The following is a 26,109-nucleotide window of genomic DNA, read 5'->3' as shown; positions in this document are numbered from 1 at the left end:
TCGCCGACGCGGGCACCGCCTCGGCTGGTGCCTCCCCCCCTGGAGCTCCCTGTCTCTCCCCCCGCCTCGTCCCCTCGCAGCACCGGTGCCGCCCGGCACCCGCCGCCCCCTGGGCCACGATCGGGCCCCGGCGGCCAGGGAAGGGGGAAAGCGGGACGGCGGAGGAGGGGATGGGATGGGGGGGTTGTAGCAGCATCACCATGGCGACAGTGACGTCATCTCACCCTGGATCTAATTGGAGGAAACCCCGTGGCCCCAGCCGCAGCACACGGGCCAACCGAGCTTGTGCCCTGCCTGCGCTCGCCCCCGCGGCGGCGCGCTCTGTTCGGATTGGCTGTCAGGGCGCGGAGGGGCGGGGCCAGGCCCGCAGACAAGGCTGCTATTGGCCGCGTGGGCGCGGGTTGAACAGCGGGTAGGCTTGCCTGTGCCAACGCCCTTTAGCGCTGGCTCTCGGCGGAGACGGGAGCGGCTCTTTCTCTCCGCCACAGCCCCGAGCGAGGCAGCCGATCGGGTGGCGCCCGCGGCCCGGCCTAGAGAAGCGGAACCAGGTGAGCGCCGTGCCGCGGCCCGGCGGCGGGCGCGGGCCCCGTTTTGCCGTTGCCTGCCGCCGCGTCCTCCATTTTGTGATCGCGGCGTGGAGCGCTCGGCGGCCCCGGGGAGCGGGAGGCGCAGCCAGCCAGCGCCGCCATTTCGCACCCAGCGGGGCTGCCGGCTTCCTCTTTCCGCCGTGCCGCCGCGGGAGGCCCCGCTGGCTGCCCTCCGTCCCCGCTGCACCCCACCGTCCCTGGGGGACGCGGCCGCCCCTGGCCCCCGCCCTCGTCGGGACCGAGACCCCACCCACTGCCACTCCGCCGGGCTCCCCCGCTGGCAGTGCGGTGCCGTCGTGGCCCCCGCCAAGCCGGCAGCCGCCGTCCCGGGCCGGAATTAGGCCTGCTCCCGACGGGGGTATACGGGAGGCCAGGACCCGCCGCGCCCCGCCGCCAGGAGGCGAAGCAGCCTGGCCCCGCCGCCCCGCCCCGGCCGCTCCGAGCTCCCCTGGCCGCGCTCGCCCCGCAGAGCGCGGGTGCCCGAGGGAGGCGGATCCAGGGCCCGCTCTGCCAGCCCGTTGGGTTTTAACCCCTTCCTTGCCTCCCCAGGCACGAGCTCGTCTCGCTTAGTATTTATTTCTTTCCCGCTTGTCTCGCCTTTATCATCCGCCTTTCTTCAGCTCTCACCTGCAGGGCTTGTGGCACACGGGGGAAGGGCTTTGGGCGAGGCGACGAAGGTGACGGGGTTTCCTTCTCCAGGTTCATGCTAGAGGGCAAGGAAGAAAAGCAGGGTGAGGACAAAAAGTCCGCCCTGACGGAAAAATAACTATATTCCAGTGCTTGGTCTTCAGGATGCTGTCCCTTGGCTAGCGCTGAGCGTGCCTCCCCAGTTGGGTTTCTAGGTCGTGGTTTCCCTAGGGGTGGACCCTTGAGATTAGTGCCTCTCCCCATAGCCCTGCGTGGAAGGGCAGGTTGCTATAGTCAGTCTTTCCACAAGAAGCACTTGAGATGGGGAAGGGGAGGCAAGGCTTGCTGTGATCCTTGGTGTTTGGTGGGTTGTGAGGGGTGGCATAGGATTGTGCTCTGTAGTGGACATCCTAGCGCCATGGTTACTGTCTTCTTTCTGGCAGGTTTTGAGGTGCATTCTCGTGTTGGTAGTGTGACATCCCCAGCTTCTCCTGCTTTTGCTACTCTACTGCTCTTGCCCCACTGCCAGCCACCATGGATAAGACCGAGTTGATCCAGAAAGCCAAGCTGGCTGAGCAGGCTGAGCGCTACGATGATATGGCCACCTGCATGAAGGCAGTAACTGAGCAAGGTGCCGAGCTGTCCAATGAGGAGCGCAACCTGCTCTCAGTGGCCTACAAGAACGTAGTGGGGGGTCGGCGCTCTGCCTGGAGGGTCATCTCTAGCATTGAGCAGAAGACGGACACCAGCGACAAGAAGATGCAGCTTATCAAAGACTATCGGGAGAAGGTGGAGTCTGAGCTCAGGTCCATCTGCACCACTGTGCTGGTGAGTGGGGACTTCCTTTTTTCTTCTTTTTTTTTTTTTTAGGCCAAAGAAATACAGTATTCATGCGTTCTGCCGTACTAGCGAGTAAGGCTGGGAGCTTGACTGGGGAACATTGTGTGAAGTATGCTGGGGTAGGGGAAGTCTGTGCAGAAACTTCTGCAGTCATTATGTGGGTTTCTGTGAGGGGAAAGATCATCTGCTCTACACTATGGCCCTAGATATATAGAGGTATCCGAGATACACACTCAATTTTGCGTGTGCATTTAGAATACATTTTTGGCTGGAGTGATCCATATGCAGTATTGCACTAGGTAATTGCAGAGAATTTAGCCTCATGCCTGTTTGTGCTGTGGTTTGTAAGCTGATCTATTTGTAAGATAAAGCTGAAAAGAAAGTGAGAAAACCCCTTTATTTCTTCAGATCAGAGGTAGTAACCTGTTAAAAGCATTTAAACTGGGTGTGCATTTTGTTTACATCTTGTGAAGCGAAAGACTGTCAAGGGGTATTTCAGACATGTTTTGAGGATCTTTTTGACAAAAATATGTTTTTATAAAGTAAAACATCCATGTTGAAGAGGGGAAATAAAGACATGTAGAAGTTGGCTTTGTCAGATTCAAGCTGACTTTTCAGGGGAATCTTTAAGATGCATTTGCAGTAATTATGCAATAATGTAAAACTGAGGTGTGAAAACTGGCATGACACCCCAGGCGTGCGGCAAAGCCCAGGAATACATTTCTGTACAAGCAGCAGAATTCCAGATGCTGTCGATAACGAAACTGTACTGCTCTGTAGTGGCAGCTGAAGAGACGTGTCAGCAGTGTGGAGGCTGCTGGACTCTATTCCATGTGATGAGAGTTGTGGCTGCAGGAAGCTACATTTGTGTAATGCAGTAGTAACTGTGTGGCTGATAATCTTCAGTGGTTTATTTGCTCTTCCTCATTATTTTTGTCTAGTGTCTGCTGTTGCTAACGTAAGAATAGGAAGAAGCAGGTCTATAAGGAATTAAACAATTTTGAGGTAGATGTATCCTAAATTAGTTTAGGATACCTGAATATAAAGCTGATTGGCTTGGAAATAACTGAATTTTTTTCTTTATGAAGTGTTCTGGATCCTCACATACAAGGGGGTATTTCTTTGGATTGTGCTGAACAAAACTATTCTTCCTTGCATGCTGCTGAATAGGTTTTGGGGATTTTTTTCTAAAACAGTCAAAATGAGTTACCTTTGCTCAAAAATAATTTGGATGTTTAATAGCTTAATGAATCAGTTGAGTTAATTCCTTAACACATTTTAGAGTCCTGTGTCTTCCAAAGAGTTTCTCCAGTTACAGGCATAGTTAAGTTGTAAAACTTTCACCTTTTTGAGAATGATGTGACTTGTGTAGGGCACTGACTACTGATTCCCATGGCTGGTTTCACTAGAACCTGTGTGACCAGATGCCAGCATTCTGCCACCAGAAGCTGGTGCTTCCATAGGAAGACTGAATGCCTCTGGGTGATAAAGGTAGTGAGCCATTTCATGCAGTGTCTATACTGAAATTATTCCAGGCACATCAAATGGTGGACAGCAGGCAGTCTGGTAACCGTGCTAACATGAGCCTCTGATGTAGGCAAAGCAAGCTCTTCATGTGCTAGCTGGGTTTTCCCCTGCATTCTAGTCTTTCTCTGTTCTCAGCAATGACCTGGTAGGCCTTCTCACCTAGAAGGCTACAGGAAGTAGTGAAGGCCGAAACCTGCAACTGTGCGTGCGTTTCCTGTTCTGCCCTGCTGGCAAAGATGTGCCTTCCTTTGGTAGGAGCAGATGTCAGCCTGTCTACTGCAAGCCTTCTGACTTTTATTCTTCCTTTGAGGGACATGTGCAAGTTACATTCTGTTCAGCTTCTTTCCCTTTCCTCCTCCATCTAGCGCTTCTATGATCCATGAGTCAGCATCCAAGAAGTTGGAACTCACAATGTGCAGGCACTACAAAGGATGGGTTTCCTAAAGCTGACCTGCAAAGGAGTTTTGACTCCTCCTCCTTCAAATTACAGTTTTTTTTCTTTTACTGATGCTATAGTAAGTGCTTGTAACATTTTTAGATCTCTTTAAGCTGAATCTCAGAGATGGCCTTTAACTCTAGGAAAGCAGCTAATCTGAAACAACTGCTGGCAAGTAGTATGGAAAGGTTGCTTGTCATCTGGAGTATTTGGATTTAGCAAGGGTGGATGTGCGGCGTGGAGTGTGACTGCTGTTAGTCATACTGCTAACAGTTTTTTCAAAAGGCTTTTATTGCTGGTGTGGCACACCTTTTGAAAAGGAAATACATCTGCTTCATTTGGAAATATTCTAACGCTACAAAATACTGCTAATTTTTGATGGAAAAGGCAGCAACAATGCTGGATCTACAATTGCTTTTTTTCCGTAAAGAATGCCTCAAGCCAATTGGGTAAAACATTGGTCTAGGGCACTGGTTGATAAGGAACTTAAATTTAATAACCACTAGAATACAACCATCAAAAATTGTGTTGAGATATCTACATATAGATATACATAGATAATTAAAAATAAAACACTAATTATTGAATTAACTTACACCCAGTATCAGTGGTCACAGTAAGATGTTCCATCTCATGCCAACTAGTGAAGGCATTGCTTTAACTGCCTGTCTTGCAAATAGGAGTAGATGTGATCTAAGCCCTTTTTAACTCTTAATTTTATGACTGGTCTTTCAGGTGAGAGTGGCTCTTTAATGAAGAGGTGATAGGACTTTGTCATACAACTTGCACAAATGTTTTATGTGAAAGGTACACTAGGAGGTTTTATGAAGTCTCTCTATTGATTGATTAATTCCTTGGAAATGTAGAAAATTAATGTTGAGTCATCCCTTATGAAGCCTAGTCAAAGCTGTTCTTGAAACTTTTTTCCCTGAATAAAGAAACAGGTTGGCAGCTTAACTTTTTTTTTTTTTTCAAAGTGCAGTTGAGCTATGTTGTTTCAGATACTCTCTGAGCACGAAGTTCACATTTCTGTATATTCTGTGTGACTTCAAGACAGGGATGATTGATAATGTAGACGGGATGGGTGCAGCAGCAACTTCCATATAGTAAAACAACGTGGAACTTTGAAGGTGGAATGTGGAATATAAGAACAATGCTTTATTGTATATACACCCACTGTTTAGTGACATCAGATTTTCAAAAAAGGTAACTTTTGAATTGGGACTCACCTGGGGGAGCAGATCAAACTGCTGAGATTTCTGAGAGCCTCAGAAATTTCACGGCAATAACTCATGTTGCATTCAAGCTTCATTCTTTAGAGACAACTAGTGTCTTCAGTTTTTACTGTCTTAAGGTTGAGAAGATGCTTGTAAATGTTTGATCTTCTGTGAGATTGCAGTGTTAATTGTTGAAAGCATGAATTAGTGTGTTGCTCTTGCCAGCTCTCTCTTCCTTTGTTATTTCCTTCCTTCCTTCCTTCCCCCACCCCACGGTTGCAATGTCGTTACTACTTCTGCTTTGCATAATTAAGAAACAATAAAACCTAATAAAAACAAAGGTAAAAACCTATGTCCACTTCTGATTTTTATCCATTTTGTAGGTCTAGTTGTAAAGTTGCTTGGTTAAAAATGAACAAAACAGAAGTCCCCATACTGCAGGATGATGTTCAAATTGGATGTGTTCAACAGCACAACTTCATAGCTTCATTGAAAATGAAGTCGGTATTTTCTTGCATCAGCAAATAGATTCCTTGTATCAGTTTAAATATCTGATGTCAGATGATGAATAAGCTTTGATAATAGCACTGTTTCTTCCCTACTGTTACCTTTGGCCTACAGAAAAGTGAAATCTTGATGATTAATATTATTCATGCAGAAATTTGGAAGATTCAGCTTAATGCTGCTAGATAAACAATTCACTGGAGTTTCCCATCTTGTGAATCCTTTCTCTCTGCTTTTCTATTTTCAATGGGTGGCCATACTTTATACGGAAATAGAATCATAGAATAGTTAGGGTTGGAAAGGACCTTAAGATCATCTAGTTGCAACCTATCTGCCATGGGCAGGGGCACTTCACACTAAACCATGTCACCCAAGGCTCTGTCCAGCCTGGCCTTGAACACTGCCAGGGATGGAACATCCACAACTTCCATGAGCAGCCCATTCCAGTGCCTCACCACCCTCTCAGTAAAGAATTTCTTCCTTAAATCCAATCTAAACTTCCCCTGTTTTAAGTTTTAACCTGTTACCCCTTGTCCTATCGCTACAGTCCCTAATGACTAGTCCATCCCTAGCATCCCTATAGCCCCCCTTCAGATACTGGAAGGCTGCTAAGAGGTCTCCACGCAGCCTTCTCTTCTCCAGTGAGAAGAGTGCAGAGGTGAAAATAGCATCTGAGTAAGAGCGTATGACAGTCTTTGACACTGGGAACTATGTAGGATGCAGTTTTATTCTGAAGGTTGGGCATACTAATCACTTCATATTACTTTTTTACTTGAATTAGTTGTCTCAGTAGTGGTTGGGACAGTTTTTCAGGTATTACGTTTTTTCCTTTTGTAAATTAAAGCAAATGCTATTGGCTCATCCTTTTTTCAGTAACTGACTGAAAGGATAGCTACTTCACGACTCAAAGCCAGACTTTAGATTGGGAATGTTATTTCTTGGCAAATCCAGAATTGTGGAGTGAATGTAAAATGAATGTTTTAATTTGGAATAACAGTCATCATTTAGAAGAAGGGTAATATGTGGGGAGAGAGTTGATTCTCCTTTGTGTTCTTAGCCCAACTTCTAGCAAGCACCAACACATTTATGATAAGAATTGTGGAACTTAATGCATGAATCTCTTGTAGTTTAATATGCTTAAACCTTAAATTCATTATCTGAATTTGACTTACTCGTAGTTGTACCTTCTCTTATGTGAGCTTTTGCCCTTCATTAGAATCTGCTGCTGAAATACTACGCTTCTGTGCAAGGAAAACTGAATCTGTCCTAAGAAAGGACTGACACTTGGAGAACCGAAGCCTAGAATGCACTGAGGTTCTTGAAGCGGCTGAAAACTGTTAAAGCCTAACTAAAAATAGTTCAAGGAATTCTGATGGTAGCTGAGGCCTCCATCCCATGCAGTCATTGCTTGCTGCCCCCTCCCCCTGCAACTGGATACTGAATTTCTAGAATATTACAAGCAAGCTAGTGAAGGATACAAGATGAATGGCAGCAAGGTAATCTCTCTGAGGTTCTGAAAACTTGTGCCATTAAGTTACTTGTGTGTGCAGTGTCACTTCCTTTTTCAGAAGGTACTAGGGTGAGTTTAGATCATTGATTTGGTTTGTGTGGATATCTCCATCTTGAGGCAAAAGTGAGAGTAGGATTAACTTATGTCTGTTGAAAAAGAAAAAACTGAAGATCAGTGGCTTGTCTGTTCTTAAAAATTTAAGAAGTGGCCACCAGAGAATTGCACTTCTGCAGCCATAGCTCCTAACAGCTCTGAAAAGCCTGTCCTGAATATTACATCCTGTGAGAAGCAGGACGTAGAGTCCTTGAAAATAGGAAATAGTTATACTGATATAGGTGACCAGCTGTAGAGAATGGGGCAGCCAAAGCCTCATCTATCTCCAGTGTCAAACCCATTATTTAATGACAGCAAGCTGTAGATTAACTAGCCTGATTGTAATCAAGGCTGTTAAAGCTTTGTACTATACCTTTGCCAATATTAAAGTATTAGATTTACCGGTATGGGCACAGAAGCTTGATACTCTTTTTTCTAGTAATCATAGAATCATAATGGGGGATGCCTGATTTTCAGAGGAAGGTGGTGAGGAAAATGGCAGGGGGAGGGCTGGTAAAAGTGCATGGCTATTCTTTGTAAGTTTAATAGGTGAAGGTGTGTTCTTGGTTAATCAGTGTGCTCTTATTTATGTAAGTCTGGCCCTTTTTTAGTTTTATGCTTTTGGTCTTTGAGAACGATGGGCCCAGTGCCTTTAAATGTCATTTGCCATTTGTGTTGGAGTGGTTTTGTACTTGACCATAAACTTGAAGCTAATTTTATCACAAACTAACTAGGTAAGGTAAGGTAAGACTGTTCTTGATCACCTCATTTTTGGTACTTACTCCATATAGCTCTACTAAATTCGTTGGCCTGATGTTTACAGCTTCCTCTTCATCCTTTCTACTTCCCAGGATATCAGAACCAGCATCAGAATGCGCCAGCTGAGCATACAGCTGACTTGTAAGCTTGTGATTTGCTAATTCTCTCTGTATACCCCAATAACAATTAATGTGAAATGGCGGTTTAGACATGAGAGGCAGTAAAAATAATATAGGTGCTGAGCTTCACATTTTGTGGTTCTGTGCACCCATGAAACCATCAGATGTCAAGACCTATGAACTAGAAAGTCCTGAATTAGTTGATTTTTCTTGTGCCTTTCTCTTAGTTTGTTAAAGGAATCCAGGGTTTGATTTACCAGATCGTAATGATAAGGGTTTATTCCTTGCTCTGGTAATCTTTATTCTGTCCTTTAATGTATATGATCTACCCACTGAAGTAATTGGACATAGGAGTCATGTTAAGCTCCGGAAACAGAAAGCATTCCGTTATCTCCAATAATAAATTTTCTGAATACACTATGTACATGCTTACCAGATTGACAGCCTTGTATTTCCTGGATAAAACTTCTTCAGGAAGTTCTGTTCTGAAGTTGAATGCATTTTGCAAAATTCTTGTAAGCAGAAATCATTTTAAATGGACGTAGGTACCAGGGCCTTAGTAAGAAAGTCAAGGTTCACTTGCTGTGAGGAATGGTTATAATGAGGCTATCTGCAATGTTGGCTTCTAGTTTTTGTGGCTTAAATGTTACACTTCATTGTTGTAGGTTGACTCATTTGGAAAATAACAAATTACTGGCACACTCCTAATAACACTGAGTGAAATACTACGTTGCTGGGTTTCTTTCAAGGTGAAGTTGGACAATGCGGAAGGCTCTTCCAGCTGCAGTAAGCAATGGTCTGTTTCATTATCGTAGAATAGTTTGGCTTGGAAGGGACCTTAAAGATCATCCAGTTCCAACCCCCTGCAGCAGGCAGTGACACCTTCCACTAGAGCAGCTTGCTTCAAGCCCCATCCAACCTGGCCTTGAACGCTGCCAGGGATGGGGCAGCCAAGCTTCTCTGTGTCAGGGTCTCAGCACCATCACAGTAAAGAATTTCTTCCTAATGTCTAATCTAAATCTACTCTCTGTCAATTTAAAGCCATTATTTTTCTGGATTTCAGTGTTCACAAGCCTCTAGGGCTTTGAAATGGAGAGCAGAAGTGAAGCAAGTAACACTTTTAAGCCCTCCAGAATGTATTTATTGTTATGAATTTTGATGTTTTCTAGCTCTAAAAATAAACATTTGCACAAGGGCAACATACCTTAAGCCTGCATGACTCTTACACACTGTTGTTCATTTTGAGTATTGTTAAGTCTAGATATATCTTGGTCAGTCACTTAATTGTACCTTCAGGGCTTTTGGAGCTGCAGAGCATAGAAATATTTTTAAATGCAAATTTAGTCTTTTTTGTTTGATTCTGTCATATCAGGAAAGATCACAAATGGAAGATGCTGAAAGAAACTTTTAGGTAGTCAGGATTCTGAAGAGAAGGATTTGCTGTCAGTAATGCATGTTTACTGAGAGGAGCGTAACACTTGAAGTATTTTGAGGAATTAGAAATATGGAAAGTGCAATTAAAGACTCATTTCTACATATTGCAGAACTGGAAAACCTCTAGGTTCTGCCATAAAAACTTGAATAATTCGTTGACTTTCACTAGGTTGTTGATTTTTGTCTGATGAAAATCCATAGAGAAAGAAGAACTTGCATTTCCACACGCTTCTAGTTCCTGGCTTACATAGTTCTTTGAGGTCCACAGAACTTTCTAACTTCTTGTTTTAGGGGAAATGTTAGCATTGAATGTAAATTCTAGGTGAAATTAATCTCAACCCCAGGTGGAAATAGTGTAGGCAGACATGCTGCAGCTCAGGCTTCCAGTGCATCTGTTAAGTGGGATTCCAGATACTTCATTCAGGGCCAGTCCTAAAGATCAACTGCCAGTTTTTAAAACTGTAGACAAAACTCAGAACCAAATGGAAAAGATGAATTAGGTCATCCTCTCCGTTTCCATGCCAGGTATGTTTGTCTCTCCTTTCAGCAGTGCTTTGTCAGGTCATCTTAAGGCCATGCCATTACTGGAAAAGCATACATATATTTTCCTCAATAGATAAACTGAACTGCTAGCGGTCTTAAGAGATCTGTATGAAAACTATTTAAAGCTCTCCCAAAAGGAGATGATGCATAAAGCTTGAATCCAGAAGGCTAAAGAACTTCTGCTGAATTACACTTTTGGTAGTAAAGTGATCTTTCTGTTGCAGCAGGGGACTCTCCGTTTCCTGTTAAGAAAACAACTGCTGAATGTTAAAACACACCTAGGTTGCAGTGAGTCATACTGTGGACTTTGGAATGACTGATTGTACTTGAAGTAGTTGAGAAGTCTTCGTAACAGTTTACTAGAGGATTAAAACAGGCAATCACTTGTGAGTAGAAGCCTTACTGAAAGGTCTGAGCCTGCACTGGTCATCTGTGCTGTCAAACACTTTGGAACTTTTAATGTGTTTAAATTCACATTTAACAGTTACATTAAGGAAATACATTGCTCTGAGCTGCCTCACCAACTTCTTAGCTTTACTTCTTGACTGCAATTAAGTTGGAAACCATTTGCCTGTATGCTACATGTAGGTGATTTTCCTCATGGTGGAGCTGGACCTTCAGAAATACTTGAAACTGAAGAATTTTTCCAGGTATTTTGCATGCTGCATCTGTGGCTGAATGTATGTGGTGTCACACACTGCATAGTGTGCCTGTTAGATGCAAGCTGCTTATCTTCTAGATGGGACTGTGATGCTGAATCTGTGTGAGTTAACCTGCTAAATAAGAAAGTGTTGACATACATTCAGTGCATCTGCATTATTTGTAAGGATTCTTGTCACAAAATAGGTTTATTTTGGAACAGTTTCTTCACTTGCATGTGACCATTTGGTTCCGTGGGATTTGGCCAGTAAATGGATGCTGTTCTAGGCAAGTACAATGTTAAGTAATCAGAGCTACTTGCTATCACCCATGTAATGTCTGTTCTGGTGCTAACTTCAGTATTCCTTAGAAGAACCGCAACAAGCGCGCACACACACACCCCCAACCCCAACAAAACCCCAAAAACACTGAGAAGTTCGAAATAGGGAACACTCAGTGTCCTCTTGGAAAGGGAGGGACCACCTAGGAAATGGCAATAAAATTCAGTCTAGTCTCTGTAAGACCTGTGAAAACCGGTACCCTACAGAGTGGTAGCACCTCTTCTGCTGGGAGATCTGAGGAGAGCTTGGATAGCAGAAAGTTTCTGAGCAGCTAATTTGAAGTTCTAGCTGATTTGGTTTTATTTTAGCTCCCCCATGTCATTGAACTTTTTCCATCATTGGATGAAGAGAAAATTTTTTTTTTTTCTTATACTGAATTCATTGATATTGGCTAGTTTGTTCTTGTATCAGGAAAGATTAATACTATTACATTTTCTTCTCTCTGGATGCTTTTTGTGCTATACGAGTTAAAGCCCAGCAGAGGACTTTGTCTTAAATTACCGAAACCTGCAAATACAAATTACTTCCCACAAACTGTTACAGAGTTTGCTTTCAGAGAATAGCATTTAAAATCATATGCCTGAAAGATGGAAGATGGTGTGAATAAGGTGTTTTAAACAAATTGAAGTAAGATATATATGGATGTTAAGCTCAAGAATATTGCCGAAACAATATTCTTGAAACAGGCTGACTTGGAAAATAAAACCTTATATAGACTTTAGTCACAAAACTGTGGCAGTGATTTTAACCATCAGCATGCTCCTCCTTGCTAAAGATCAGGCAGCAGCTTAACCAGTTTATATTTTGGAGGGCATTTCTGCTATGGTGGTTGCTTTTACACTGAGGTTTTTTCCTTCTGGTGGAGCAAAAGTAACACTGTACTGTTGGTGAGAAATGCATATGGCAATGTAGATCAGTCTTTTAATAGAATACATTAAATAACTTGATGCTGGTGATGTGACCCAAGCATGTCATAGGTGTTGACATCTGAATGATGGTTGCATTGTAAATATTTTGAGTTACTTTAATTTAACTCATTGGGAGCTTCTGACTGTACCTAGGCACATGGTATATTTAGCTTGCTTTGAAAATTGACCTTAAACTACTTGTGGTCAGTAGATAATCTCTGAGCTGACCTGGTTCATGTTCCTCCTTGATCTATAGCGGGTAAGTGTGAAGAATATTTCTATTAGCTAATGATATTGGAATATATGCAGAAACTTGTACTTGTGTATTTGCTTTTCTTATTGAAGTCCAGTTCTAAATGGCACAAGTGCTGAAGGCAGCTCAAAGGTCAGTTTGGTATGCAGGATTTTTTGTATGCTTCATCTTTCCTGTCAAGATTCTTTATAGCTGAACACGTGGGAAGAGAGAACAGCACAGATCAGATATTGGTGGTATTTCTCTGCCACTTGAACCTACCACATAGTTAAATTGTCCAGAAAGTATTTCGTGTACACTGGTTGAACTTGATGTCTCAATCAGGCTTGCCTTTTAAAATAAGCTGAGATGGGGGGAGGTTGTTGGGACTTTCTGTTTTGATGTCAGCTTTTAAAAGAAGGAGTCTTGAAAACAGAATGCTTACAAGGAGTGGGACTGGTCCGTGAATTGCAGGGGATGTGTAGGGAGAGACTGGGTGGAAGCATACACAACAAATAATTATGAAGGAGCTGTATCTTCAGGAAGCTTCTTTGTATCAGGCACTTCAAGGAAGTTATGGCTGGCATACTCCTTCAGGGCTTGCTTTTCTTAAAGGTGAAATAATGGGGAAGGGATGAGAGCAAATTAATTAAACTTAGTATTTCTGGCTCAGGTTAATTGCAATGCGCTGGTAGTACAACCGCATGTTCAGCCCTTGTTCTTGCTTAAGCAGAGGGGAAAAGAGGATAAGAAAGGACAGTTACTCAGTTGGGAAGGAACAAAAGTAGAACTGGAGAAGGATCCAAAAAGGCAATTGAAATGTAACTTTCTCTTGGCATGTAAAGCAGTAAGTCTATGGAGAGAAAAATAAAAAATAGCCATTCCAGCTTTAAAGGGGGAAGAAGTGGATTGCTGCTAGCTCCCAGCCCGCTCCACATGGCTCCTTCAGGCACTGGAGCATCTCTTCCAGGGACTGGTAGTTGCTGCCACCTCTTTAATAGATAAATAAATAAGCCTGCCTTCTGTAGAAGGGGACAAGAGCACCATATATGAGAATATGATGCTGTAAGGATGTCAGGAGTGTTAGCGTACTGTGAAGGTAGAAATAAATTGAGAAGAAAAAATGAGCAGTGGGGTGGGAAATCCTGTCAACTACAGGAGGACCTGCCTCTTGAGAGTAATGTATCTGTGTGGGGGAAGTAGCAGATAGCAATCACAAGCTGCCACAGTATAAACCTGTCTTAATGCAGCTGCACCAGGGCAGGAAGGGTTTGGCTTGAGGACAGAGTTTTGACTCCTGCATTTGATTCCCAGTGTTTGATTACTGCTTATGGTTCTGAGAGTCACCCACCAGCAGCTCAAACATCATGTGTGGCTTTTCATGGCAGTGTCTGAGGCATGTTTGACATCACAGGGCAAGTAATTGCTGGTTGTACAGGTCTTGGTTTAGCCTGGTTTAGTGATAAGAACAGTCACAGTTCTTGATGATGGTGGCAACTGTATTTTGATATGTAACTTTTTTCTTACCACCCCCACCCCCCAAAAAAAGGGGTGAGCCTGTTTGCTGTATGTGAACATGAATGGTAGTCTGCTGTATTGGCTGACTTCACAAATTGTACCTGTGGCAGTGCCTGTCTCTCTTTAGGTAAAATATATCATAATAAATCCTAAGTTTGGCTGAGCTCTGCTTCATTGCTTAGGCTGCCTGTATGCATTTTACCTACTTTCAGTTGATGTTTAAAGTGGGGGTTCTTGGCTGATTGATGTCTGATGGAAAGGTAGAAAAGCCCAAGTGGGGAAAGACAGAGAACAGATGTAGGAAATGTTGAGTTTTCCTGACTACTAATGACTCACAACAGTTTAAAGTAAATCATTCAGCTTATTGTGCTGTCTGCTGTTGCTGCCTCACCAACATTTTGTCCATTAGAGGGGAAGGGTAAGGTGCCTTCCAGGAAATTATGATACCCTGACATGAATGGCTTACTAAGTATACCAAATACATTATTGATTTGAAAGATAACATCCAGATGGATAAATGAATAGTTTTACTCAAAGTCTGTTTGTATGCTGTTCTATGTAATTCTTAAATGAGGTATTTTTTTTTAATAGTCCTAAATGGAACCAAAACCAGATACATAAAGTCCAGCATGAATGTGTTTCACCCGAGCTGACAGAAGCACAGATCTCTCCCTTAGCATGTGCTATGGTGTAAGGATTAAGAGGCCCCTGAGATACTAGGAGTGGGAGCTGCTGACAGGGCAGCTCAGCTCCTCCAGCTGAGGAGTGCCTAGGAAACAAAGCAGTATTTGCAACCCACTCTTTGCTGTCTGTAAAGCTACAGTTCACTCCCAGTATCCACTTGTTTCCCTAAGTTTCTCAGAAATCTGCACAGAACCACTGGGTTTCAAGCGTGCAGAGTGGAGGCAGCACTTTGAAGGTGCACTTACACAGAGGATGCAGCACCATGTTCCTGCAGTAGGGCTGAGGCCTTGGCAAAATCATTTGCGCTTCTGGAGGAAGTGTGTGGCCTACCCCATCTGACAAAAAATTTAAAAAGTGGGCCTTAATGCTCTAGGGAATAATGTAGGTTTGAGGCTCGGCTTAAATTGGACACGCTAAAGCTCTCCTTAAGCATTTAGTGTATACTAGATTCCAGGGTCCTCATATGTTTAAGTCATAATCACATCAGTTACACATGGGACTTTACTGCTAAAGCTACCTCCAAAGACTGAATTTTGTAATAAGACCAGTAATACTGTTTGTGTGCTAAGTTTACAATAAGTCTTTAGGTTCTGGAAGGCCTAAAAGAAAAATGCCTGTTTGTTCCCCTGTTGATGTAGTTGTAACATCTTGAAAAGTTATATTTTGGCATTTAGAAGAAAAAATAGAGATACAGTTTTGTCAAATACCTGGTTTAAAATCCCATGCAACATATCTTTCTTGGTTTGGTCAGTGCTCCTTAGCTTGTGGCATAGGAAAGAAGGCTGAGGTTCTTAATGACTTCTTTGCCTCGGTCTTCACTGCCAAAGTCTCTGACTGCACCACCCAAGTCTTGGAAGGCAAATGCAGGGACTGTGAGAATGAAGACCCTCGGCCCACTGTAGAAGAGGATCTGGTTCGAAACCATCTTAAAAACCTAAACGTACACAAGTCCATGGGACCTGACGAAATCCATTCGCGGGTCCTGAAGGAGCTGGCGAATGAAGTTGCTAAGCCACTGGCCATCATATTTGAAAGATCATGGCAGTCAGGTGAAGTCGCCGACGACTGGAAAAAGGGAAATATAACCCCCATTTTCAAGAAGGGGAAAATGGATGATCCGGGGAATTACAGACCAGTCAGTCTCACCTCTGTGCCTGGCAAACTCTTGGAGCAGATTCTCCTGGATTGCATGCTAAGGCACATGAAAAACAAGGAGGTGGTTGGTGACAGCCAGCATGGCTTCACTAAGGGGAAATCCTGCCTGACCAATTTGGTGGCCTTCTATGATGGGGGCTGTGGAACTGATGGAGAGGGGCAGAGCAGTTGACGTCATCTACCTGGACTTGTGCAAAGCGTTCGACACTGTCCCACATGACATCCTTGTCTCTAAATTGGAGAGACATCAATTTGATGGGTGGACCACTCGGTGGATAAAGAACTGGCTGGATGGCTGCACGCAAAGAGTTGTGGTCAATGGCTCGATGTCCAGCTGGAGACCGGTAACGAGTGGTGTCCCTCAGGGATCGGTGTTGGGACCGGTCTTGTTCAACATCTTTGTCGGTGACATGGACAGTGGGATTGAGTGCGCCCTCAGCAAGTTTGCCGATGACACCAAGCTGTGGTTCGGTTGATATGCCGGAGGGAAGGAATGCCATCCAGAGGGACCTGGACACACTTGTGAGGTGGGCTGATGCCAACCTTATGAAGTTTAACCATGCCAGGTGCAAGGTCCTACACCTGGGTCAGAGCAATCCCAGGCATGGCTACAGGTTGGGCAGAGAAGAGATTCAGAGCAGCCCTGCAGAGAAGGACTTGGGGGTGTTGGTCGATGAGAAAATGAACATGAGCCGGCTTCAGTGTGCGCTCGCAGCCCAGAAAGCCAACCGTATCCTGGGCTGCATCAAGAGGAGCGTGACCAGCAGGTCGAAGGAGGTGATCCTGCCCCTCTACTCTGCTCTCGTGAGACCTCACTTGCAGTATTGTGTGCAGTTCTGGTGTCCTCAACACAAAAAGGACATGGAACTGTTGGAGTAAGTCCAGAGGAGGGCCACGAGGATGATCAGGGGACTGGAGCACCTCCCGTATGAAGAGAGGCTGAGAAAGTTGAGGCTGTTCAGCCTGGAGAAGAGAAGGCTGCGTGGAGATCTCATAGCAGCCTTCCAATATCTGAAGGGAGCCGATAAGGATGCTGGGGATGGACTGTTCATTAGGGACTGTAGTGACAGGACAAGGGGTAATGGGTTAAAAGTTAAACAGGGGAAGTTTAGATTGGATCTAAGGAAGAAATTCTTTACTGAGAGGGTGGTGAGGCACTGGAATGGGTTGCCCAGGGAGGTTGTGAATGCTCCATCCTTGACAGTGTTCAAGGCCAGGTTGGATGAGGCCTTAGGTGTCATGGTTTAGTGTGATGTGTCCCTGCCCATGGCAGGGGAGTTGTAACTATATGATCTTAAGATCCTTTCCAACCTTAACTATTCTATGATTCTATGATTCTGTAGTTTTTCACATTGAATGCGAGCACATGCATAAATCGCATCTCTGCTGTTTAATGCAGTCTTATGCCTTATGATGGCCTTTAGAAGCTGACAGTTACTCTTTGGTTGTGACTGATTTAAAGAACCTTTTCTAATGTAGGTGTACTACATGTTGACTTTCATCATTCAGGGCAGTTTCTTGTAAAATCAAGTCTCTCTGTTAAAATTGAGGTTCCTATGTTGTTATTTCTGAGACTTTGAAACTGGTTTGGGTAGTGTTGTCCTTTTATGGCTGGTGTTGACATCTGTCATAGGAGAAAAGCATCTGAAAAACATTGATCCAAACCGTGAAGTTTTTCTCATTGCAGAAACCTGTAGGGTGGGAATAACTCATTCTAATATGGGAATGACTCATGCAAAATAACAGTATTAATATGGGGTTGTATTACCCATCTGCCTACTATGTCTTAACACTTGTTTTGAAACATACATACGTTTTCGCTGTGTTTTCCATAACACAGGGAGGTGTACCATTTCGTACATTTGCTCAAGCCCTTGCCTACATTGCTGTGTTAAACTGTTACACAAACTCCCTGCTTAGCCCTGGGCCATACTAGCCAGTGTCTAGTCTTTGGCAATGGTTTTGTAGATTTACAGAAAGTCCTAAAAATGTCTGTTTCTGATTTGGGAAGTGGATGGGTATGTCGGGCTCTGTCTCATTTTGCCATCCTGCTGCTTTTTCTAGGGTGGTAATAAGAGCACTTGTAACTCTACTGTTTCTTTATGCCTTGTAAGGGGGGATCTCTGAAAGGAGCTTGTCTATGGAGCTATGCAGTATTACGTCCATGATAAGCACCCTGTCTGTGTGGAGTCAAAAGTCCTTTTTTCACCTGGTTGGAAGTACCCTGATACAAGTGTTGGTTTAAAATAACTGTCAGCCCCTCCAGTGGGCTTGGAACGAGTAAACACTTTAAGCTGGATTGCTCTGCTACTGTTGATTATTAAAGGAAGCAATAATGGTGCAGTGGTATGCATACGGAGTAGGTTGGTGTCTAAAATTAGCTCATTTTAATTATAGTGCTACAGTTGCTAAGGAAAATGCTGAGGGGTTTTGGCCTGGAAGTTTACAGTTCCTTAAATGTTTTCATTGTAGGCACTTCATGAATTTGGATATATGTTCTGTAACAAAAATCTGACTGAACTAGCCACAGTTTGCAAGGCTCGTGGAAACTTTCTGCTGCTTTTATGACCTGTTTATTTTCCAAGTAACTGAATGCAGATCTTTATCACTTAAATTCTTAGTGTAAAGTTGCTCTGAATATTGCAGGGTTTCCTTGAGTCTATTTTGGAGCTTTTTGGCACCTCCAGAGAACATAGGTCGGTTGTGGTAATGTGTTGGGTAAAATCACTGTGGCTTGAGGGACATGGAGGTGAGTCAAAAGCTGCTTTCCTCCTTGTCAGTTCTCTGAAGTACCCCCTTTGCTGAGAGAAAATCCTGTACCTCTTCTGTCCTTCACCTTCACCCGTATTTTGGAAGGGCTAGGAGGCCTTGCAGAGAGACTTACCCCCTCTTGATGGAGGCTTATAAACCTTCCCTGTCCTGCTGGTTACTGGGTAGGAGAGCTGTGAGCAGTGGGAGTGATGTTAGCAGCAGCTCAGGGTGTGCTGGGGAGCACTGTATAGTTCTGCCCATTCCTGGGAGCAGCAGGGCGGGCAGAAAGGATGCCTCCCTGCTTGCTATGCTGGAGCCAGTGTTGCTTTACAGCCTTACAAAGAGCTGGTACAGTTTCGTGAGGCTTCCTTCTGTCTAGACAGGTTCAAAGCCTTGTCTGTCTCTGGTAGGTGGGCTGGAGATTCCTTATCAAAAGTCTAATGAACGCAGTCTATATGAAAAATAGTTGAATTGTTTTTCTTACTTTTTCCTGTGAAGAGGGAATAAGTTGTTATTTATAAATAGCTTTGAAACTTTCTGCATAATGTTTCATTTTTCCAGTAAGAGCTTACTCATTTGCAACAACATTTGTGAAAACAGAAGTGCACATCTTGAAACTAAACTTGGTCCTGAAACTATCATTAGTAAATCTTTACTTGTTACTTTTTATGCAGTCTGATCGGATGGTTGATCATCTTAATATAGTCGCCAGCTTTGTGCCTTTACACAGTTTGTTTAAATAAGTGTGCATCTATCTAAAATACCCTTTAAACTCATTTTGCCTTTGTACCAAACATTCAGGTCCAGACAAACTTTCTGGAGAGAAATAAAATAGATTGAACTTGGTTGTGAGGATGTATGCAATATGTCAATGTCTTTTTGTTGTTACTGTTTCAGGAGCTGCTGGACAAATATTTAATAGCTAATGCAACTAATCCAGAGAGCAAGGTATTCTACCTGAAGATGAAGGGAGACTACTTCCGATACCTTGCTGAAGTTGCCTGTGGTGATGACAGAAAACGTAAGTACCTCGTGGTCTTTGGGTCTTTAAAAGCTGATCAGTGTCAGTTTTGGACCATGGGTGAGGGAACAGTAAATGAAGTCCATATCCCAGTATTGTATTGTAAATTCACTTGAGTTAGCTGAGTGGGAACAACTATGTTTCAGTTGGAAATCTTCAGTGTTCATACAGACAGAGAGTTAGATTCTGAATAGATTTTGAGCACAGTGTGTCAGGGAATTTTAGCTGGTGTTCCTGTCTTCTACCCTAAATTTCTGGATAGTTGTTCCATAATGCTTGTTCAGAGCTTCTGGAAAATAATTTAGGTGAAGGTCTGCTCACATACTTAATTTTGTTTGTATTTCTTTACTAAAATAAAGTTGGTAAGAAAGAGTAAACAGAGCTCTGCAACATTTTTAACTCCTTGATGGAGTCCTGTTAATGTTAGTTTTAATCATTTCAGTGTGAGGCAGACTTCATTGTAGTCGCCTTAGTCTATAAAGAAGCAACAAAATTACTAGGTCAGTACACTACCCAAAGAAATGTGAGCTGCACTCTGAAATGGTTGATGTTCACAGGGATAACACTGTGCCTGTAATTTTAGTTTGCTCTTTTGGATCCAGCAGAAAAGGCCTGGAAAACTTCACAGCTGGTACTGTCACTTCATACAAGACATCGTGAGAATGCAGAACATTTCTAGAAGTTAGAACATGTGCATAGGTGGTTCTGAGTACCTCAGGAAGCTCTTCTGGAAAGGATTTTAACTCTGTTCAGAGGCTGTATTAGAACTGTCTTGCAAGGTGCCCAGATGCTGTTGTGATTTTAAACTCTTGGTATGGCATAAGCTAGTGATATGTTTCTACATAACTAAACTAAAATTAGCCCTGGAGTGATGCCGTGACACAAAGTAGATGATCTGTTAGAGCAGGATGAGGCTGAAGTGACTGTCCCTTTGGGCTGGGCATGGTTGGCATCTGGTAGTGCTAGCTGGTTTAAACCAATTGAATTGCAAAGTGGGAGGACAGGGCTGATTGTCACTTCAATAAAGGCTTTGTTAGCTTCCTTGTATTGTAGGAGCAGTTAAGTTGAGAGATGAAAATATACAAAATGGAATAAAAATCTTTGCATTAACAAGTTGCATTCAGAATTCTTAACCCTTTGCCTGATTCGAATGGCTGCAGCAGGTCCAGCTGGAGCAGAGACAACTTGTCTTTAGCTTTCACAAAGATAATCTGATTCATGCTTTGTCTCTAGGAGCAGTTACAGATCTGTGAGATTGTCTGAGTAGAGAAATCCCAGCTTATCTTGGCTAAAAAGACTATTTAAAGTGATATGCTTGCTGACAGGGGTACTTACTGTGGAAGAGGCACTGATTGATAACCTTATTATCAGATCTTGGTGTTTTGCTGGGAAGTTAGAGCTTATGTGTATTACTGTGCATACATTCTGTGCTTGACTTCTTGCAAGCTTCTAGGAGTTTCATATGAAGCTTTTCTGACATTCTGCTTCTAAGCATCTGTTTATTTTCTCAGCTTGAAATATATTTTATGTACTTATAAGCTAATTTACTTTGTTTGTTAGTTCTTTTGCCTTTTTTCCACCTGTTCGCAACAAATTAAGTCCATTAGCACTCATTGCAGCATGAATCTGAAAAACCCAAGTTTGTGTTTTGATTCCTTTGAATATTTAACAGATTTTACTTACCAAACTATTTTTCTACACCACTTTCTAGAGTAGTTATGATATTATCTCCCTCAGAGAGCTGTATTCTGAGTTCTGACAATGGCCTTCCTTTTCCTGCAGTCTCCTTCCATTCTGCAGGCATGGTTAAGGGACCTCTGGTTGTCTATTGGAAGAGAACTCAAAGAGTAGCACTCTTAAAGTACTCACTCTAGCCTGGTAACCTTTTTTTTCTGTGGTATTTCTCCCAGTTATTTTGGGCACAACCTTGTTATTTTTTTTTTCTTGACCTGTCTACACTCAGTTTTTGGAGGCAGACTTTCAGATTTTCAGGGAAATGCAGTACATGCCTTCCAGACTTCTACAAGAAGAAGTAAGGCCCTACAGAGAGTAGCCACTTTTAATGTGCACAACCAACTTACACAAGCACATCCGTCCTATGCAAAGAACGAAGCAGATGTTCTGTAGAAGAAGTGATGCGCTTTTGGGTTGGGTTTTATTTTGATACCTAAAGTATCAAAAGCCATTGAAGTGATCCAGTCATCTTGGATGTCTGTATTGACTAACATCTGTGTGTTTACCTGTCTCTTGAATACCTTTGCTCTGTAGTCGCTTAATTTGCTCCCTGTGTTCTGTCAGTGTGGCAGCTGTACTTAAAATGGATTTACAATCATTACGTTGATTAAAGTAAGTGCAGTGTTCCACTAAGAGCAGGCTTATGGAGGACTGTTCAGTCTCTTACTAATGGAGTACTTTAAATATCTTTAAAAAACCCCAACTAATTCACCCCCCAAAACCAAACAAATAAATGAAGCCCTTAATATTTCTCGTTCTTTTAACAGAAACAATAGAAAACTCACAGGGAGCTTATCAGGAAGCATTTGATATCAGCAAGAAGGAGATGCAGCCAACACATCCGATTCGCTTGGGTCTAGCTCTTAACTTCTCTGTATTTTATTATGAGATTCTCAACAATCCTGAGCTTGCCTGCACACTGGCAAAGACAGTAAGTGACTTTTTTTCTTCTGTATGCCTGCAGGGACAGTAGAAGAGAGTTTATACTTAAAATAATATGAATTATTATTTCCTAGAATGTATGCGGGAAATGATCCTATTTAATGTATCTGGTTTCCAAGCTCACATTATTAGTGGGATTGAAGGGATAAAAGCAGATACTTACAATATGACTTAAATTTTCAGCAACACAGCAAGCTTTTATTATGGCTTTATTATTATGCTTCTGTTTCAAACACAGCAATGCAGATCATTAACTTCTGATGTTCCCTTTTTTACTGATAGGTTTAGCTTCTGTTTGCTTAATGATCAGTTAATAGACTAAAGATGGTTTAATCATTCTAGGCGTTTGATGAGGCTATTGCAGAACTTGATACACTGAACGAAGACTCATACAAAGACAGTACTCTCATCATGCAGTTGCTTAGAGACAACCTAACAGTAAGTTGCCTTTTTATGTGCTATCTGGTTCTGTAACTGTATTTGCTTATTTAGACTGAATTTGTGATGAAACACAGTCCTTATTCCACTATAGGGCAAAACATAACACTGAGTTGGGCTATTTACCTTACTGTCCCTTTTCATAACTCAGTTTGAATGTAGTGTAAGATGATGTCACCATCTTCATGCTGTGTAATCTAGAATAACAACTTGGAAAGCACACGTTCTTCATTCTTTGTTGGCCTTTTCACTGGAGGGGAGAAGGTGTATTCATCACGCACAAAGTAATGGACGAGAAGTCAAAATATAGTATTCTGTGGTCTGTCAGGGATTCTTGCTCAGACTTTCCTGTTGTACCTCCAGTGCAACTTGCTTTATTTGTTTTCCCAATTTTCATTTAAAAGAAAAGATACGTAATTTCAATGTGTTAAGAATAAAAACAGTTGATGTTTCAGTATGTTTTATAATGACTACCTGCTCAAGAAAAGTGCCTATTGGAACCACTAAATTCTATTAAAATATGTAACTAAGGCAACTTTTTAGGGAATATCTTCAGGATATCCACTTCATTTAAAATTCCAGCAACGTCTGTTACTTTGCAATACTCCTTTGGTAGGAATGTCTTTTATTAGCACTATAAAATGCTTAGCTTCAATAACCAAAATAGTAATCTTCACTTTCAGGATTCAGACCGCTGCTTTTGCAATTGATATTACTCATGAAGTGAGTGTTCAGACTTGTTGAGTGGTGTGGGATCGATGACCTAGCTCACTATTAAGCACAAAGTCTGGACCTGTTTAGAACACTGCTCTGCCTCCAGTACCTGGGGTGCATAGCTAGGTGTGTGCTGGGCACAGGAACTATTTCCAATTGCTCCTCTTTGAGCACACACTGTAAGCTAGGGTTGTACAGCTCCAGTGCACTGGTACTTTGTAGTCTGCTTTTAAGTCCAATACATTACTGTTTCTGACAGTTGGTAGTCGTCCCTTTTTGGAATTAAAGCTGTGCTTTGGAAAGCTGACACTGTTTTTCTTTTCCTTTTAGTTATGGACATCAGACAGTGCAGGAGAAGAATGTGATGCTGCAGAAGGTGCAGAAAACTAAACTGCACGTGGGGCATCATTCTCCCTTTCCTTCTCAAGAAACCTTTTTACACGTCTCCATTCCTTATAGCTCCACTTGGATTTCCTATAGCAAAGAAAACCCATCCATGTGTATGGATATCAATTTATAGTCTTTTCACACTGCAGCTTTGGGAAAACTCCATTCCTTGATTTGTGTTTGTCCTGGCCTTCCTGGTGTGCGGTTACTGCTGTAGAAAAGTATTAATAGCTTCATTTCATATAAACATAAGTAACTTCCAAACACTTATGTAGCGGACTAAAGTGTACCTGGTATTTAAAAACAAATCTGAACCAGTTCCTGCCAGTTGACTGTGTTTTGTATTACAGTAAGATATGAAAATGTAGTTAATTGCAACTAAAGAGTGTTCCACATAGCTCTTAATTCTCCACATTCCCTTCTTATTCTGCAGGGTTTCCTTTCCATAATTGACTTTCACATGCTACTGTGTATTCTTTCAGTAGGAATATGGAAGTATTGGGCCAGATCAAGCTGAGCATTTCTAGTTTGGAAAAAAACAAATTGAGTTGCTTCGTGTATCATGTAATACAGAAGCTTGTGTGTTTGAAAACAGGGGCTTCTCTTAATCTTCAGTTGCTGCTGTTAAAGTCGATATCCCTTCCCAATGGAAGTTCACTTACACTCCTGCCTTTGTAGTTCTGGTATTCACTTTAGTATGATGTATTAGAAGCAGCATGTTACTGCCGGAGTACAGGCAGTGCTTTTTGGCAGACTAAAGTGCATGTCATTTCTTAATACACTGGAATGGGAAAACCAATTGAAGTTCACATGTCCAAGTCTAAAATTTAGTACTTTTCCATGCAGGTTTGTGCACATGTGAGAAGGTGTCAAGTTTGTCCAGTGATTGTTACTTAGAGAGTTTGGACCACTATTGTGTGTTGCTAATCATTGATTGTAGTCCCAAAAAAGCCTTGTGAAAATGTTATGCCCTCTGTAACAGCAAAGTAACATTAAATAAAATTACATTTTATAAACCACTTACTGTTGACTTGTAACAATTCCATGTAATCACCCAAGGGCTAAACTGAAATGTAGGTATCTTCTGCTAGAAGTGTCTTTCTTAAATTTAATGCATACTTTTAAAAAGTCTGCTCTTAAATGAGCTGGTTTTCTGAAAATATCCTGGATAATAGTTAACCTGACATGTGGACTTTCTGGTAACTAAATCTACTGGAGTTAATGGCTTCACCTTATTAATGACCTAAGAAAACACAGCCAATTCCTTGATATGCTTCCATGGCTTGCAAATCTTCTCATCTAAATTATGTACTTTTTGTAATCTCTTGGAATTCTCTGATCGTTCTTCCTGTTGTTTTTTTTTATTAATGGTCATCATTATTACAGTATTCCAGCTACACCTTTAGTAATGCAAGGGAGTTTGTCCTGCTCTAGAAAGCTAGTTTGTGTACTGCCATGTCATAATCTACTTTCTGTTGTTACTAGGATGTGTTTAGTATTACTGTTTCCCCCAGGTTTTGGAGCTTTTTGTAATAATACTTTGCTTCTTTTATTTCTTGTTTCTCCTTTGTCCCCTAGATTACTGCAGAGTTTTTTCCTGAACCTCTACCTCTTGTTTTCCCATGTTCGTGGGTTTTTGAAAATATTTAACTCCTGTGAGTGTCCTGGCTAGACAGGATATGGTGTTACAAAAAGGGACATACAACTAGTCCTCGCAGGCTTCTGATGGTACATCTTCCACCTTCCATGTTTTTGTTCATTCTTTGAGTGTGCACAATGAGTGTTCCTACAATAAAACTGTTTGGGTTATGTGCTTCAATTGACATGCATTGCTTTAAAAAATAATTGTATCAAATCCATTTTCTTCATGCAGTCACTTTGAATTGCTGTCAAAGTATTGTGTGGCAGGATTCTACATAAACTCATATGCTTCTTAATCGGTGTTTTGGTTTCATAATTTCTTCCCCTCCCCCATGCATTTGTTACTGATCCTTTATTTGTTTCATAAAGGTGTTCAGCTCCTAAGTGCTGTCATTCTCTAGTGAAGACGTTTTGGTACTGACGTGTTAGCAGTCAGCTGTATCTGCTTATTTAGGAGCTGCTTGCTTTGCTGTCTTCTGGATGCTGTCTTTGCTCACACTAGATTGTCAGCTAACGCTGTTCTCTTGTTCCTTTCCTTTTGCGGCTTGTCAGGAGAGAGCTGTCAGTTTTCTGTACCAGAACAGTATCTGGGCCTTGTATCTAGAGTGTAGCTTGATTTATTAACTGCTCTTTCTAATGTCTGTCAAGCTGGGCAAATTCTAGCGGTCTCCTGTTCATTGCATGTACATTCTGCATAAAAGAAAGTCCTGAAACTGCAACATCAGGTCTTGAACTTCAATAATAATGAATGCAGCATCACCTTTCCTCATGCTGTTACTTCCAGAATTTGGGCAACTGTATGTTTTGG

General features: G+C 42.4%; 1 protein-coding gene across 1 annotated transcript; it reads left to right on the top strand.

Annotated features, from left to right (window-relative positions):
• The first annotated feature begins 432 nt into the window (after positions 1–432).
• YWHAQ (tyrosine 3-monooxygenase/tryptophan 5-monooxygenase activation protein theta) lies at positions 433–25,509 on the top strand. The gene is made up of 6 exons (XM_080616095.1): positions 433–548; positions 1,658–2,042; positions 19,322–19,445; positions 21,947–22,110; positions 22,464–22,559; positions 23,604–25,509. Exons 2-6 carry the CDS (start codon positions 1,749–1,751, stop codon positions 23,661–23,663), a joined length of 738 nt encoding a protein of 245 aa, XP_080472221.1. The 5' UTR covers positions 433–548; positions 1,658–1,748; the 3' UTR covers positions 23,664–25,509.
• Positions 25,510–26,109: the final 600 nt, after the last annotated feature.

This window comes from Psittacula echo (genome assembly GCF_963264785.1).
Source record: "Psittacula echo genome assembly, chromosome: 4".
Lineage (NCBI taxonomy): Eukaryota > Metazoa > Chordata > Aves > Psittaciformes > Psittacidae > Psittacula > Psittacula echo.
This window is presented reverse-complemented; position numbering and strand designations above follow the sequence as displayed.

Bases quoted from the DNA above. Each gene is read 5' to 3' on its own strand.
- YWHAQ (XM_080616095.1), top strand. From the start codon at position 1,749: ATGGATAAGACCGAGTTGATCCAGAAAGCCAAGCTGGCTGAGCAGGCT. The intron at 22,111-22,463 runs GTAAGTGACTTT...TAATCATTCTAG, and splicing joins CCTGCACACTGGCAAAGACA to GCGTTTGATGAGGCTATTGC. The intron at 22,560-23,603 runs GTAAGTTGCCTT...TTTTCCTTTTAG, and splicing joins TGCTTAGAGACAACCTAACA to TTATGGACATCAGACAGTGC.